The sequence below is a fragment of the Arachis duranensis genome, chromosome 6 (genome assembly GCF_000817695.3).
Source record: "Arachis duranensis cultivar V14167 chromosome 6, aradu.V14167.gnm2.J7QH, whole genome shotgun sequence".
Classification (NCBI taxonomy): domain Eukaryota; kingdom Viridiplantae; phylum Streptophyta; class Magnoliopsida; order Fabales; family Fabaceae; genus Arachis; species Arachis duranensis.
In genome coordinates, this window is record NC_029777.3 from 105,613,288 (window position 1) to 105,630,512 (window position 17,225).

The 17,225-nt window shown below is 27.4% G+C and overlaps 2 protein-coding genes across 2 annotated transcripts in view; one reads left to right on the forward strand and one right to left on the reverse strand.

The window, feature by feature from the left end:
- The window catches only part of LOC110273068 (two-component response regulator ARR10-like), a 3,627-nt gene extending 153 nt beyond the window's left edge, over positions 1-3,474 (forward strand). The window contains exons 2-5 of the mRNA XM_021125931.2: positions 204-356; positions 560-934; positions 1,503-2,575; positions 3,400-3,474. Coding sequence (XP_020981590.1) covers positions 204-356; positions 560-934; positions 1,503-2,575; positions 3,400-3,474 — 1,676 coding nt within the window. The remainder of the gene's footprint in view (positions 1-203; positions 357-559; positions 935-1,502; positions 2,576-3,399) is intronic.
- A 5,716-nt stretch (positions 3,475-9,190) lies between these two features.
- On the reverse strand, positions 9,191-13,247 carry LOC107495414 (brassinosteroid-related acyltransferase 1). Its single transcript, XM_021125424.2, has 3 exons — positions 12,715-13,247; positions 10,848-11,360; positions 9,191-9,725 (listed from the first exon to the last, which is right to left on the reverse strand). Exons 1-3 carry the CDS (start codon positions 13,192-13,194, stop codon positions 9,225-9,227), a joined length of 1,494 nt encoding a protein of 497 aa, XP_020981083.1. The 5' UTR covers positions 13,195-13,247; the 3' UTR covers positions 9,191-9,224.
- Between the last annotated feature and the right edge of the window lie 3,978 nt (positions 13,248-17,225).

Sequence of the window (17,225 nt, forward strand, 5' to 3'; positions counted from 1 at the left end):
ATCGTATTCTTCTATTCTATATATTAGCAAATTTTATCTTAAGATCCATCTATTATTCAATTAACTAAATTGATTTTGGTAGTGAATTTTTGTTTCTTTTGTTATAGCTAGGTTTTTATGATATTATTCAGAATCTGATTTCTGTGTATTATTTCACCGTATCTAATTAACAAAGTAATGTTATTCTGCTTTGTATTTTGCAGTAACAACCACAAACAGTGCAATAACAGCATTGAAACTATTGAGAGAGAAGAAGAACAAGTTTGATCTGGTAATCAGTGACGTTCACATGCCAGACATGGATGGTTTCAAGCTTCTTGAGCTTGTTGGACTTGAGATGGACTTACCTGTCATAAGTAAGGAACGCTAAATCAAAATCTTTTCCATTATTTTTGTCTAAATTTGTTGATTAATTTTACACTTCTTATTCGTGTAGAAATAATGTGTATTTTATATTTTAGGGTATATTTTATGTGAGTGTAGTATAATTATTTTCTATTTATTTATTTATTTGTTTGGAGAATAGATGTATATGTGTTTTTTGTTTTGTTTTGTTTAGTGTTATCTGTAGATGATGATCCAAGAGTGATGATGAAGGGAATCATGCATGGAGCATGTTTCTATCTGGTGAAACCTGTTAGAATTGAGGAGCTGAAGAATATTTGGCAGCATGTAATTAGGAGGAACAAGCATGATTCCCAGGAGCCAGAAAAACCTAGTAACAACCACGAAAATCCTGATTCGGATCAGAGTTCAAAGGCAAATAAAAAGAGAAAGGAACAAGAAGAGGAAGAGGAAGAGGAGGAGGAGGAGGAGGATGAGAATGACCATGACAACGGTGATGATCCGTCGGCGCAAAAGAAGCCTCGCGTGGTTTGGTCCGTCGACTTGCACCGCAAATTTGTCACTGCCGTCGAGCAATTAGGCATTGACAGTAATTTCTCCGCTCTCTTACTATGCTGTGTTTATTAAGGGGATGGAAACTCAGCTGGAGTCGAGTTCATGTGAAGGGGATAGTTGAGAGCCGATGAAAATTTAGTCAAATCAGTTAAATCATCTAATGACTCTCAACTATCAACTTACATGAAATCCACTGCACCCGAGTTTTCACTTAATCAAAGTTTTAAAAATTACTTGAGGAAAAAAATATATTTTATAAAAAAAATTAACTCATATTTATTAAATTTTAAATTGGATTGGATATTTGATTATTTTAAATCGATTAATTACTAAAAAATCGTATTAATTTTTGTTCCGCATTACTTTTGAAGTAAATAATGGTTTATATTTAGTGCTTCTTTCTTGATCAATTCTAAATGGAAGAATTGATTTTGAAAAAAAAAAAAACAAACATGATCTGTTGGAGTTTGGATCCTCTAAATAGCTCTTATGCTACAAGATCCTAATCAAACAAAATATCATGTCATGTTCATGTTTTTGTTTTTATGTGATGCCATGAAGGTGTTTTCTTTACTGAGTATGAGTTTGTTGTTGGTTGACAGAGGCTGTACCGAAAAAAATTCTTGACTTAATGAATGTTGAAAAGCTTACAAGGGAGAATGTGGCAAGTCATCTTCAGAAATATAGGATTTTTCTGAGAAGAGTGAACAACATGTCAAACCAACAACACTCTAACATTGGATCAGGCTTCAGCAGTGCAGACACATCATATCTGAGAATGAATCCTCTAAGTGGAATTGGACAATTACAAACACTCAATAATAACTCTGGTTATGGCTTAAGATCTTTTTCACCTTCTAACATGCTTAATAGATTCAACACTCCTTCAGCTCTCAATGCTCATGGTTTCAATTCCAATGATAGCCAATTTCAGTTCCCATCTTCCGGCTTGCTCGGCCGCGGCCGCAGCAATAACAATCAGATTTATCTCCCCGGAGGAGGACTTAATTCTGTTCAAAACTTGAGCACTATCTTTGATTCTAAACAGAGTTTTTGTAGACAGAAACCAAGCTCTCCCATTTTGGGAGTTTCCAACAATGGTTTGATCTTGGAACAGAATCATCAAGGTGGAATCTATGATAATATTCCAAATTCTGTAGGATCTTCTTCCCAAGAACAAATTTCATTCCCTTCTTTACTTGATCATCATCATGGTAATAGTTGCAACAATGATATTTGGTCAAATGAATGCAACACTTTGATGAATTCTTCAACTTTTCAAGGTGGGAATCTTAGTGGTGCTTCATCAATCACTTCACTCTCTAGCCAATCCCATGATTCATTCACTGATTTGAATTTCCAAGGAGTGAATTTCACCAACATTAACAATAGTAACAATGTGCAATTTCAAGGGTGGAATAGTAACAATAATAACAATAATCAGAATGGAAATTACCATGCATTGAGTGGCCTTATTGATCCATTTTCAAATTCAAGCTTCAACAGAAACTTGGACTTTGATTTTTGTGATGCATCGCAAATGAAGCATGATGGGGTTATTGATTTGACTGAAGATTCTTCACTGAAGCCACATCAGTTGTACAAGACTCGGAACACTCACATTTCTAATAATGCTGGTTCCTTGGAAGACTTTGTCAATGAAATTATGAAACAGGTAATAACACTTGCCATTTTTCTTCTACTTTTACTTTTATGGGTTAAATAAATATTCACTTCATTTCAAAATAAATATTTTTCATAGTTTTTGGTTATTTTCATTTCTTTCTAGTAGAATTGGTTATAGGCACGGATAGTTGTTAAGTTAGTTCAAACTATTTAAACTAAATTTCAGTTTGTTTAATAATTTGTTCTAAGATTTTGTTTACTTGGTTGTTATTATTATAGACATTATTCGTTCTTGTGGTTTTCGTCCTCTTTTTTCTCTTTCTCTACTGGAACCATGAAGGATATATGTGACTTCAGTAACTTTAATTTGGTGAGTAAAGTTAAGTAACTAATTTTTTTTCAATTTACATTGACTAACTTTTCTAACATTATTTTATTATATTAAATTCTAAATCATAAATCTTTAACTCTAAATCTTAAATTAAAACCCTAAACACTAAAATTGACTAAGTTACAAACTAAAAGTTAACTTCTTATACTTTCTCTTATTTGGTCTCTAAAAAGTTTGCGATAAAAGTCTTATTCTTGGGAATGATATATGTTTATATATATTACTTTATTTACAATATTTCTACTATCACTTTAGTTCCTTAAGTTACTTAGTTTATAGAAAAGATATATATGCTTCTATTTTATTCTTTTATATCTTATAAATTCATCAACTTATTTAGTATCATGCATTAGTTACATAGCAAAGTCTAGATGTTAAACCTTCTCTAAGAACCAAACCATGTCAAAAAATTTCAATAGACTCATCTCATATCTTTTTGAGATACTAATTAAATAGCTAAATTTTCATTTTCTGTGACACAGAAACAAGACAAGATTAAATTACCAGAAGGAGACTTCTTGTGTGACAATTATTCTACTGGTGGAACATCTATGTGAGACCCACATATGTAATGCAATATCATAACATGCTTGAAGAACTTGGGATCGTTGACAAATCTTTGATTATTTGTCCTCTCTATTATATATTTTTATGTTTCTTAATTTTTTGGGACAGATTCAAGATTACTTAGTTTCTTTCTTCCAAGAACAAGGGATTGAGAATTGCGTTGTCATGTATGTTATCCATGCATGGGTGGGTCAATATAGATAGAGGCATTATGTTATTAACAATGTTTAATTTTGTGCAGACATGCTTTTTTTCCATACCCAATTTGTTAGTGGTTCAATAAGCAAGACTATTACAATAAAAAAGGGCTTTCCGTACTAGAATTCAAATTTTTTTTTACCCACGAAAAGCAGCATTATTAGTTTATTATACCATGGTAAAGTGCCCCCGAATTGTTCAAAGGTCTGTACTATGGTGTTTATAAATAATACATGATCTAATTTTTTAAAAGGGTAAAATATAATTTTTGTTTTTGAAATTTATTAAAAAATTTAAAAATATTTTTAAGTTTTATTTTATTTTAATTTTGTTTTTGAAGATTTCGATTTACACCAAATTATTAAATATATCCCTCAGTTAAATTTTCAAAAAGTTTAGGACCAATCCGGTAATAATGCATGATATGACAGTTACTTTTAATTTATTTATATTGAAAATTATTCTTATGAAATTGTTGTTAAATTCATTCTAAAGATTTTGAAAAATTAGCCGTATGAGTATATTTGATGCAAATCAAAAATTTTTATTGATAAAATTAAAACAAAATAAAATTTAAAAATATTTTAAAATTTTTAACAAATTTCAAGAACAATAAATATATTTTACCTATTTTTTAAAAAGAATAATAGATTTCATTTGTCAACATTCACATTTAGATAAAAAAAAATTATAGACACTATAGAATTGTCTTTATTCAAAATTTAGTCATTTATATATATTATTTTTTTGTTAGATTTTAAATATTTGTTAAGATTTGAAAGTTAGAAATCTATCTATAATTATATTTTTAAGAGAAATTCGTCTTTTATTCATGATTTTAGGAATCGAATCTAATCGCAGTTGATTGAAGTGAAAATAAGTTCAAATTTAAAAAATGATATTAGTCAAAGCAATATGATATTTTTAAGTTAACTTATTTAAAATAATAAAAAACTTCTTAATATATATATATATAAAAATTATTTTTCACACACAAGTCATTTTACCCTAATTTACTTTACGTACTACTTAATCTAACTAATTTTTCAATCAATGTACGAATATATGACAGTCTTTTTAAAAAGATTTTCTTTCCGTTTTCGAATTTTCTCAACGCTTTTGATATACGTTTTTTTTCATCTTTGCATTCTCTACGTTTCTTTTCGTTCGTTCTCTACATTTTTGAAATCAAGCTCTAAAATCAGTTTTGAATAGTAATCTCGTTGTTGAAAATAATGAATAATTCAAGTTCAGATTGTCAATTGAACCAAAACAAAATTGATTATTGTTTTGAATCCAATCAAGTAGATGAGGTGTAGTTTAATTCTAGTTAATGTTTTTGTTAGTAATTTATGATTCTATAGGTGAATAATGTTGTTTTTGTTTGTTAAAATTGTTGTTCATCGTTAATAGTTTGAATTGAATGTAATGTAAAAATTCTACATTAAAGAAACTATTTTTCTGTATTTGCAGCATTCAGTGTAACACGAAGATATTTGAGTGTATTGTTTAAGAATTTTCGGTGTATATGTACTAATAAGTTTTCCATAATTCAAAACTCTTATTCTCCTTCCTCCTCATCTTCTGGTGCTTCTTCTTCTTTTTCATCATCATCATTATCATCATCTTTTTTTTTTTACTTTATCTTCTCAAATTTTTTCTTGTTTTACTCTCTTAACAATAATAAAAATCAAACAAAGAAAAAAAAACACATAATAATACAAAATTACTTGGAAAATGATGAACTTACATTCATTCAACTAAATGAAAGAAAGAAATAAGGAAAAAAAAAGAAGAAAAAAATGCAGCATTAGAGAAAATATTTTTCTGTATTTACAGCAAATTTGGGTGTAACATGAAGATATTTGGATGTAACACGAAGATATTTAAGTGTATTGTTTAAGAATTTTCGGTGTTTGTGTGCTGATAAATTATGCATAATTCAAAACTCTTCCTCCTTTTTATCTTCTGTTACTTCTTCTTATTCTTCACTTTTTTATTTCATTTTCTTATAATTCTTTTCGAATTTAGCTTCGTAATTTCTTTCACTTTTCACGACGATTTTCAAAAATTTTTGAAAAATTTTGACCTTTGTTTGGATTTTGAGCGTTACGGTTTTGATCGAAGAAAAAAAATTATTTACACTATTCAAGAATTAAAAAAATGTGTCTACATATAATCTAAACTAAAAATTGTTTTTGTTAGCTTTTGACCAATTTATATAAATTTATATACTAAAAAATTTGTATATGTAGNTTACGTAAAGCAACACATTAGAAAAAATGAGTATTAACCCTGCTAAGCCATACTGTGTGTTGCCTCGTGTGATGTGTCTCCTGGTTGTTTCTGAATTTTTTTCCATACATTGACAAATATAATCTAATTGCCTCTTATTGTAAATATTTATTTATAAATATTGGTATAGATGGCTTATAAATACGAATTTAATTTCAAAGTATTATTAGTGTAAAGTAATTTTATATATGTATTTAATTACGTAATATCATATAGTTAAAATAATTATCTTTTATATTAATCGCATGTATAGTCATCTAAAAAAATAAATATAATTATTGTATGATTATATAAAATATTTTATACTATCAGTGTGTCAAAATTAAACTATATAAATAATTCTATAAAGGATTAAATACAATTTTGATTCCTAATGTAAAGGCTGAAAATTTATTTCGTCGCCGACCTTCTTTTTGCTACAAAATGATCTCGAAAATTTTAATTTGTTTTAAAATCAACTTTTTTGTCTTTTTTATATTTATTACCAAATAATTTTTCGTTAAAAAATTATAAAATAAAATAAAATTAAAAAGAAAAAAAAGGGCCAAAAGGCCACGAGAGGGGAAAAGAGAATGGGGGGAGAAGAAAGAGAATCTAGGGGAGAGGGGAGGAAAGAAGGGGGAAGGAACCACTGCATCGTTGCACCGTCGCATCGTCGCCTGTGATCGGAAGGGGAAACAGACAGCAAGAGAGGAGAAAGCTAAGGGAGAAGAGTGAGATCGGAAGGGATCAGAAGGGGAAACCGCGTTTAGCACCTCCGTCGCCACTTGCGCGCTACTCGCCGTTTCTGCTCCTCCTCCCTCTCCGCCAGTGCTCCGCTGCTAGCATCGGCTTCTGCTTCTGCTTCCGATTTTACTTCTGCATTTGCATTTGGATCTGCTTCTTCTTCTGCATTTGCATCTAAATCTGCTTCTTCTGCATCTGTTGTTTTTTTATTTTATTGTTATTGTGTGTTGATTTTATTGTTGAATTTGATATTGTTAGTTTTTGTATTTGAATAATCTTGAATTTGATTATTGGTATTTAGTGGGAGTAAAGGAGGTGGTGGTGGTGGTTTTGTTTTTGGTTGATTTGGGAAAGAAGAAGAAAAGATATTTTCGTCCGAATGACGATTTTTAAATAAAATAAAATATTGGAGACCATTTTGTAGTGAAAAAAGAATAAAGACAAAATAAATTTGTGGCCTCTACGTTAAAGACCAAAATCGTACTTAACCCTTCCATAAACATGCATTTAGTAACTTTTGTTAAAGATGATTCCACATGCCAAACAGCAAACACGATGCTAGCTAAAATTTGAAAATAATATATAATTTAATTTTAGAGAGATGATATTTGGCTTGAACTGGAGCTGCTGCAAGCTAAAAATCTGTGTATCACGGTGAATTAAAATCCTATTTGAATATGCTCGCAATAAAAACTGATTTTCACTTGTTTTAATTTATTCAATCCACACACACAATATTTATTTACATGGTTATTGTGATATCACCATGCATCAAACTTATGTAAAAGTGCTCAGAACTCTCGAGTGTGAGAGATTTGTACTAAGTTATATATAATACAACAATAACGTTAACTATTATCAGTCTCCTAAATCACTATAACAATTACAGATTTTAGCCACGATCAAAAACCATTATCATAGATAAAAAAAACTATTTCTAAAATTTTAGGCAACATTTTAACAATGGTTTTTGAACTATTCTATATATGACCATTATCAATAATAATAAACAACGATTTTTTATCTAAGACAACGATAATAAAAAAAAATCGTTGCATAACGACAATAAAAAAAATTATTACATTTGTTCCTCTAATAAAAAGTGATTTTACAATCATTTTTAAAGAATGATTTTTATTATTGTCTATAATTATACGAGAGTTTAAAATTGTAACTAGATAGACAACAATTTTACATCATTATAATTCTGTTATTAATTTAACAACAATTTTAATACCATTATCTTTTTATCAATGACTTTAAAAACGATTTTACATTGTTGCTTTTTGTGTTTTTTTCAACAATTTTAATACTATTGTCATTTTGTAGCTGCTTTTAACGACATTTTTAACATTATTATTTTTGTTTTGCAACTTTTGGCAACAATTGTTTGTAGTTATATATTTTTTGTTCCCTACGATTTTCTCATATTGTATTAAAATTAGTGTTTTAACTATTTTTTTAATTTAGTGTCAATAAATAACCTTAATTATTTAATTTGGATCAATTATTAATAAAAATTTATATAATATTTGCCATCAAATTTTATTTATAAAATATTCTATAAGATCCACACACATTATATCATCGTTACAAAATACTATAATACAAGTCTAAGTTATAATCACTTCTAATTATATTATTATTATTCAAAATACCGTAATAATAATATAGTAAGTAATGTTATAATTAGTTTTTTTTGAATAATTATTTTGAATAATGAATATTATGTTTTTCATTCTAAAATTTAGTAGCTAAAAGTTTATGATAACTGTTTTGTTGTATACTATAAATTAAATAATTTTAGGAAATAAATTTTTATGTATACTATAAGTTAAGTATTTTTAGAGAATGATTTTTATATGTATTATAAATTACGTGTTTTTAAATAATATGTTTTATGTATATCTTTTGCATAATTATTTAAATAATACTTGAAAATCATTGCTTAATAAAAAATCATTGTATTAGTTTAAACCGTTCTTTATAATAACTTAAGAGAACGATTTTATTTTGTTGTTATTAAAAAAATAAAAAATTAAATTTTGACAGCAACAACATACAAATTATTGTCTATAACTATCTAATAAAATGATTTTAAAACATAGTAAAATTTAACATTGCTAAATTCTATATTTATTGTAGTAAACACACTACAATATATATTGCATACGATATTTTTCAGTACATTTAAGATATATTTTCAAAATATTTATAATCATTTGTTATTAGTTATTATAAATATTTATAAAATATTTTTTAAAGATAATTATTCACAAAAACAAACATTTTTTAGTTATTATCAATTTTCACATGAAACATCGTTATCTAATTAGTTTTATTAAATAAGGATATTCTATGAAAATATCTTTACACAAAAATAATATTATAAATCGTTAGATAATTTAATCAAACATACCAAATCATCTAATAATTTACAATATTATCTTTGTGTAAAGATATCTTGATGAATATATCCATCTTATTAAATATTCTAAAAACATAGAAGCTTCTTTTTTAGTTAGATTAAGAAGCATTGAGTAAAAGCACTTAGGGTTATTCCATCTTGAAAGCCAATCCTGAGGTCAACACCACCAACATCAAATGGACTCTGCATGAAATAAGCAACCTGAGGAACAGGAGTGGCAAGTGGAGAAGCATAAGCTGCTTTTCTTCCATGAAAGAACTCAATGTTATGGAAGGGCATTCTCGTCCAATCACTAACAAGAGTTAGTTCCTTAAGTGGAGGCAGAGAATTATTAGAGCCTAACTCCAATGCATCAATGTATGATTTGACATAGCTATGGTTCACAGCATTTTTGGCTTCTCTTATTTTCTCAATGATGAATTCATGGGAAGAATGGTCCAATAATTGTGACACAGACATCATAAGTGAGGCAAGAAGATAAGCATTACCACTGAAGCCTTTTGGTAATGGAGGCACCATCTTGTTCCTTGTGTCCACTGCAAATTGAAGGCATACTACCTTCTCTTTGCTCAGCCTTAAAGCTTTTATCCTTGCCTATAATTAAAATATATAAAAAAATGAACATAAAAATGTTGTACTACTCAAAACAATATAATGTTTAGGTTCACACGGAATATCTAAATTGATACAAATATGAATAAATTATCACATATTTTAATTTTTAATAAAATTTAATTATTTTTATTAGAGATATAATTATTTATATTGTCTTCTTCGATTAGCTTTTATAATATGATATAAGAATTCTATATTCAAAATGTCCAAAAATAAAAGAAATAGCATAAAATAAATAAAAGAAGAAAAAAATGTCTATACAAAAATCAAACAAACACAAAAAGAATTTCTTGTTTAAAAAAAATGTTAGAGATATAACCACTTATATTATATTTTCTTATCATTAGCTTAACTTTTTAGAAAGGATGATTTCATGATAATTTCAAAAGTTTTTGAAAATTATTTTTATAAAATAGATTAGTCTGATTCTTTTAAAAGACACGTAAATAATTATATTTTTAATATTTTTAAATCATAGTAGTATAATTTGTAGACAACATATTTAAATTTCCTCTGTTTTATGTGTTTAACATGTTATATCATTCTTCTTAAAAGCGTTAAAACATGAAAGAATAGTTTAATTAACTCTTGTTAACACCACCATAAAAAAGTTATGTGATTAGATAATAATGAAAAATAAAAGAGCTTTATATTCAGAGTGTACTCAAATAATATAAACTTATGACATTTAAAATATATTTTTCTTCATTAAAGTATATATTTCTATAACTTCTGTCCCAGTTTAATTAATATTTATTTATTTGCAAGCCCATCAAAATGCCATAATTGAGATAATAACACAAGAAAGAATATCAATTGTCGCTTGTTACATGAACAGTGGACCCCTTGCCTGTTGTTGCATGTGCTAATACTTTCAAAAACTTGCCAAATCATTGTGTTTAGATTCAACAATTATAATGGTGGGTGAAGAAACAAATAAACATTCATATCAGCTAATCAGATCTTTGTCACACATTTTTTTTTTAATATTTGAAAATGTTCCATTAAAAGAACTCATTATTAGCTAAACTTTAATAATAATCAATAAAGAAATAGATAAATAAATAACAACAAACATCAATTAAACATTAACTAACTTACCTTCCAGAGATGAGCTGTAAGAACCTCAAAGGTTGAGAATGGAAGAGATCCTGTCTTGATGGAAGATAAGTACTTCCTTTTCAAGTTATCTATCATTGCAGCAGATAGATGATAGGTCTTAAGAACCCACTTCTCTTGATAATTATTTTCGGAGGGTTCACTTCTACTATGAACTAGTGTAGCTGCTGCAGTTGCTTGCATTATGAGTTGATATAAATGTTGTACTGCCATAGCCCTAATTGGTTGATTATGCTCATCATGAGCATAAAAATTCGAACTTGAAGGTAAATTCAGAGACCCTTTTGAAAGTTGTTGCTTATTATTACCACTACTTAGAAGTATTCCCCTCTCATGCACTGGTTTTGGAAGCTCAAGAGGCTTAGCTGAAATACCCTTCATAATTTCAGAATTTGAAGCCCATGCATACAAGAAATCATAGGTTGCTGGTCCATCAAATAGTGAGTGGCTTGTTCCAATGCCAATTGAATACCCTCCACAACCAAATTTTGTTACCTGTCAGATTATCATAACAATTTTGTTAGTTTATTTCTTATTAATTATTTTATTTTTCATTTTAATATAGTATCAATTATCATTAGTGTAAAAGTTTAGCATATTGTTATATAAACATCTATTATATATACTGTCATATATATATAAATATTTTACTTAATTACCGATTGTCTCAAAAATCCATATGATATCATATATATATGTGACTAGTTTTCAAATGAACAGTAACTATATATTGATAGCACTTTAAAATTAAACTTTTGTTTTTTCTCTTATCTTTGCTCAAGCTGTAATCTAAATTAGTTATTTTTTTATTTTTACAATATTTATTAATCCAATAAGTCATAAACTAATAATTCAATTAATCACAAATATGAACTCCACTGTTTAAGAATTTATTCCTGTCCAATATATTACTAAATACATAAAGCATAATTCAAATTTTTAACATTTATTTAAATAAACGAGTGAGATGATCGTTAAACAAATTAATTTGTTAGGTAAGTAGTTAATATATATTTAGAGTGTGGTAGAAAAAAAAAAGAGATATTTCTACAATCCAACAAAGATAAGATACAGTTTGTATCAATTGCTTTGAATAGGTTAAAAATGTGAGGAGCTGATAATGATTTCACAAAATATTAAGGTATACTATACATACTATATACTTAGGGCACGCATAATTCAGGGGGCCAGTTTGATTTCTCCTTGTTAATTAGTCCTTCGTTTTAATTTTCAGGGTCTGAGTTGTCCTAAAAATTAAAGACAAGAATACGGCTAAAGCCAATTAAAATTTACGAGGCCAAAAATTCTGTCTATCCCTTATTATTGGTGTGCTGTGTGTGAAGGAAACATGACCCAGGTATTAAATTAAATCACAAAGGAAAAACCCTAGCTTCTGCTTGCATAGATCAAACAAATGAAACATTCTCGTCAGTATTTAATTATAGTATATATCTTTTCATTTTTCATGGGGAAAAGAGTTGTTTTACTACTTAACATGGATTACAAGGAAAGTATCTAACCGTAATAAGTGTTACAATATAATTAGAAACACTTAGGATCAATTAGTATTATTTAGTATATTTAAATATTTATTTAGGAAATTATGTCTTTATTATTACGATTCTCTTAGTACCTATAAATACATTTTTATATTGTATCATTTCAGACAATATAAGTAGACAACTTGAATAGACAACTTAAATACACTCAATAATACACAAATCTTTTTTTCAGTTTAGTCTCTTGTTTTTAACAATAAGAATGTTTTCTTTAAAAATCCCATAAAAGAAGTAATTCTATCAACATGGAATTTTCATGCTAAAAAATTTATATTGATATATGATCTCACCTGAGCAACAATCAAAGGCATGTTTGAGAAATTGGGATCAAAATCAGGCTTATAAACAAGATTCTCGAAGAACTCATTGTACTGAGAAAGATCCCCAAGTTGTGAGATTCTAGCTTTGGTCTCAGCCTCCACAAGAATTGCACCTTCATTATTGCACCAAAGATTGAGCTTTCCATCACTTTGATTATTATTATTATTATTATTATTATTAGGGTTCATCATCATCAACCTTCCAGCACCCGGGTACCACATAATCAAGGTCTCTTCCAACCCAATTTTCAAGCTGTTGAACACTGAATTGAGGGACAAATCGTTCTTCATCAAGTTGTTGTAGAAGAACACCAATTGCATAAGTCTTGGACACTGCCTATCCAAATTTGAGAGGCTTAACACCCTATGAGGTTGTTCAATCTTTGGATGCACACACACAACCCTTGAAATTGAAACTGTTCCATTATTTTCATCATGTGGTGTAGCCATGATTGAAATTGGAAAGTTGTAAATTTATGTGAAATTACAACTATATTTGGTATATAATTCCTTATAAGTGATGAATGATAGATTAGCTATATAGAAGGTGAAGGCTTATTACTACATATATAGGAAGAGATAGATTATCTTTCCTTAATTAATTAATATTATATAGTTTTGATGGTAATTAATAAGCTAAGCTTAGCTTCTTGTAGAAGGTGTTTGTTGATAAATAATAATATTTAGTCATAACAAGATAGAAGCGTATCTTCTTTATTAGCAAACTATATAGTTAATATAATATTTTGCATGGTACTGTATATATGTTGTATGTGTGTAGAAATTAAAAAATAAAATAAAATAAAAAGAAGTATGGGTGTGTAGCCGACTGTATTATCTGGCTCCCACTACACATTGAAATAGACCTATTACCTCTCTACATGTATTATGATATATGCTAACTCCAAGATGATTATCTTTCCTTTTTCCTTTTTCTTTATTTGATTTCTTAATTATATTAATAGTGTTACAAATATAATAATTTATGTATCTTTCACTTAATTTATTTTAAAAAATAATTTTATAATATGGTATCAAAATTTTTATAATCTAAAAATTTAGAATTTAATTGTTATTTATTTTAAAAATATACAAAATTAACATAGAATAAATAAAAAAGAAATAATACCAATATATCTTTTTTATAAATTTAAATTAAAAAAATTATTTTATAAAATAATATCATAATTTTTATGATAAAAAATTTAAAATATAATTTTTATTGACTAAAAAATCAATATAAAGGCAATAAAAGATAACTATAATTGTACTCATAATTTAATAATCTTAATTAGCTAGATAACAATGTACACATACATATACGCACAGATAAAAAGTGAAAAAAAATTGGATTCTTATATAATACATCAATGAGATGTATAAACTACAAAAATATGATATACATATAAAAATTATTTATTATATATTTATAAATAAATATATGCTTGATATTTTAATATAAATTTTATATTAATATTTTAATTTTGATTTTTTAGTTTACGATTAATAATAGGAGTGTTTAAATTTAAACCGATCTAAATTAAACCGTTTATTCAATTCTATTCAAACTGAAAATCGATTAAAACTGTATTAATTCGGATTTGATTGGATTCTATTTTTTGTAAACCGTTGGATTGGATCGGATTTCGGATCTATTTTTCATAACCGATCCAATCCGATTCAAACTGCATAGTGTGCTATAATATTATTATTTTATTATTATATTTACAATTATACTTATAACATGTTCAATTTGTTATACATTTTTTCTATTATTCATATTATTATTATTTAATAAATATTTTATGTTCAAAATAGTATTTATTTATTTATTTTAACTAACCTATAATTTTATTTCTGGATTGATCTCTGCATACAAGCAATTAAGGCTTACAAGTTCTTTACCCTCAAATGCGCCTCTTGTGGCATCTGTCTTTCACGCGCCTCTTTAACAGACTATTAAATCAATCCAAATCAATTAACGCGCGAATATATAACTCCCAAATTTCAAAAGATTTCGTTTCCTTTTTCGAATTTTTTGCCAAATTTGTTCGATCTCCTTCGTGCGTTTCTCTTTGCCTTTTCATTTGTTGTTTTACGTGCGTTTATCACTGGTTTCTTCTTCGTCATTTACGTACGTTTCTCTCTCTGTACTCTAACTTCGTTTTTTTTCTTTCGATTTTCATGGTTTCTGAATAAAGCTTTGAAATCGTTTTGAAGATAATGGATGATTCAACTTCAGATTGTCAGTTGAACCACGACGAAGTGGATTTTGAATTTGAATCGAACGAAGTTTCTGAGGTTTGATTTAGTTTTAGTTAATTATTGAATCTGAATTTGATGCAGTTAGTTTTTTATGATTGTCTAGCAAAATATTGCGTGAATATTGACTGTGAAATTAATGCGTGAATATTGACTGTGAATTGAATCTAATGTACTAGTTTTGATTAATTTTGTGCATTTTATACCAGACGTTGGGGTGTAGATCAGAACTTTTTGGGTGTATTTTAGTGTAGTTTGGGTGTATTTACAGTTTATGACTTTTCTTATTATTTTAGTTGAGTTGTTGTCGTTTGGATGTAGATCAGGAATTCTTGGGTGTATTTTAGTTGAATTGTTAATTTTTTTATGACGTGCAGAAAGTCTATAGTATATCCTTATTTTTAACATGGTGTATTTTACAGCCCCTCTGTGTTGTTGATGACCAGTTTATTTCCAAGGTTGGAATGACTTTTAACACTCTTGAAGATGATGCAAAATTTTACAAGGACTATGCCAAGGCTGCATGTTTTTCTACAAGAGTTCGGAGCACAAATAAGAAGGGAAACGAAATTAAGAATCAATTGATTACATGTAGTAGAGAGGGAAAATGGAAGTCTAAAATATCTCTGACTGAGAAGACAAATCCCACAACTGGTTTAAATTGTCCTGCAAGAATTTATATACACACATTGAAAGATGTTGGTGCTTGGATCATTTCGAAGGCCGTGTTGCATCATTCACATCCTTACTGTCCAACTCAAGCAGAAATGCTCAAACAGCACAGGGAACTAAGCATGTCCGTTCGTCGTACAATAGAGAATAACGAGAAGCCTAGTATCAGACCAAGCAAAACTTACCAATCATTTGTTGCGGCAGCTGGGGGTCACCGCGAATTAAATTTTATCGAAAAAGACGTGAGGAATTACATCACGAGAGAAGTGCGGAATATTCATGTATTATTATTATTTAATAAATATTTTATGTTCAAAATATTATTTATTTATTTATTTTAACTAACCTATAATTTTATTTCTATTGTTATATTATTATTGGCTTTTTAAGATATTGTTAATTATTTAAAATTTGATGTTGAGACTTGTTATATGTATTTAATTTTTTTAATTTAAAAAACCGAAAATCCAAACCGCTTGTAATTGGATGGAATTTTCAAAAAAAAAAATTATCTAATCCAAACTGTATCGCACATAAATTAAACGTTTGGATCGAATAACTTTTTTTCTTAAAACCGAACCAAACCACCGCGAACACCCTAATTAATAATATAATAGAATAGAGAATAGTAATTAATTTCGCAAATTGAAGAATATTACTGTGGATGAAAGCCATTATTCTTTTTATGAGACCCACAATATATACATGTAATTAAGAATATTGAATAGCATAGCATATACATCTTCCTTGCGAGATTAACGAGGTTATGAACGTTAAATAAAGTTCACAGAAAACAATGGGACTTAAAGGCATTAAAGGAACTTTCTTTTTGTTTTGCTTTGAGAATGAAAAAGATCTGCCTAGTTGAAAGAAAGCAAAGCAGGAGAATGTGGATTTTTAAATAAAGCCTTGTTGGAAAAACAGGTTAACATGTCTAAGGAGATATATTAATTATAAAATATAATTTCCATACATTATAAAAAACTTTATATATGTATTTAATTATGTATTGTGAATTTGTGATATAGTAAAAGTAGTTATTTTAAATATTTATTGCGTAAACAATAATTTAAAACACAGATGTAATTGATTAAATGATTATGTAATAAAGGTATTACACTAAATTATACTCGTATCCCTCATATCATATTTTATTTGATTATTTTTTATATAACATAATAAATACAAAAAATATAGTTTAATTGTTAAAAAATAGGTAAATATTATAACTTAATAAAGAGATGAAATTCAATTTTCCACTTCATATAACTACTTTTGAAATTATTTTTCTAAAATGGTGCAAGAGACAAATATAAAAAATAAAGATTTATCTATTATGTATCTTTAGGGCTATCATGTGCTCTTAGAACTATCATATGCTTTTATATGTTAAGACTATAAAATATGAAAATTTTCGTTAAAAATATAAAAAAATTTAAGTTTTTAATGTATTTATTTTATATATATTAAATAAAAATATTTAAATTTTTTTATTAATGATAAATTTATTATATGTCTTTATAGTATATATATTAGCTAAATTCAAA

Excerpts from the sequence above, each read along its gene's own strand:
- LOC107495414 (XM_021125424.2), bottom strand. The coding sequence starts at position 13,194 with ATGGCTACACCACATGATGAAAATAATGGAACAGTTTCAATTTCAAGG. Across the intron at positions 11,361-12,714 it reads TGCCTTTGATTGTTGCTCAG|GTAACAAAATTTGGTTGTGG; the intron begins GTGAGATCATAT and ends ATAATCTGACAG. Across the intron at positions 9,726-10,847 it reads TTACAGCTCATCTCTGGAAG|GCAAGGATAAAAGCTTTAAG; the intron begins GTAAGTTAGTTA and ends TTTTAATTATAG.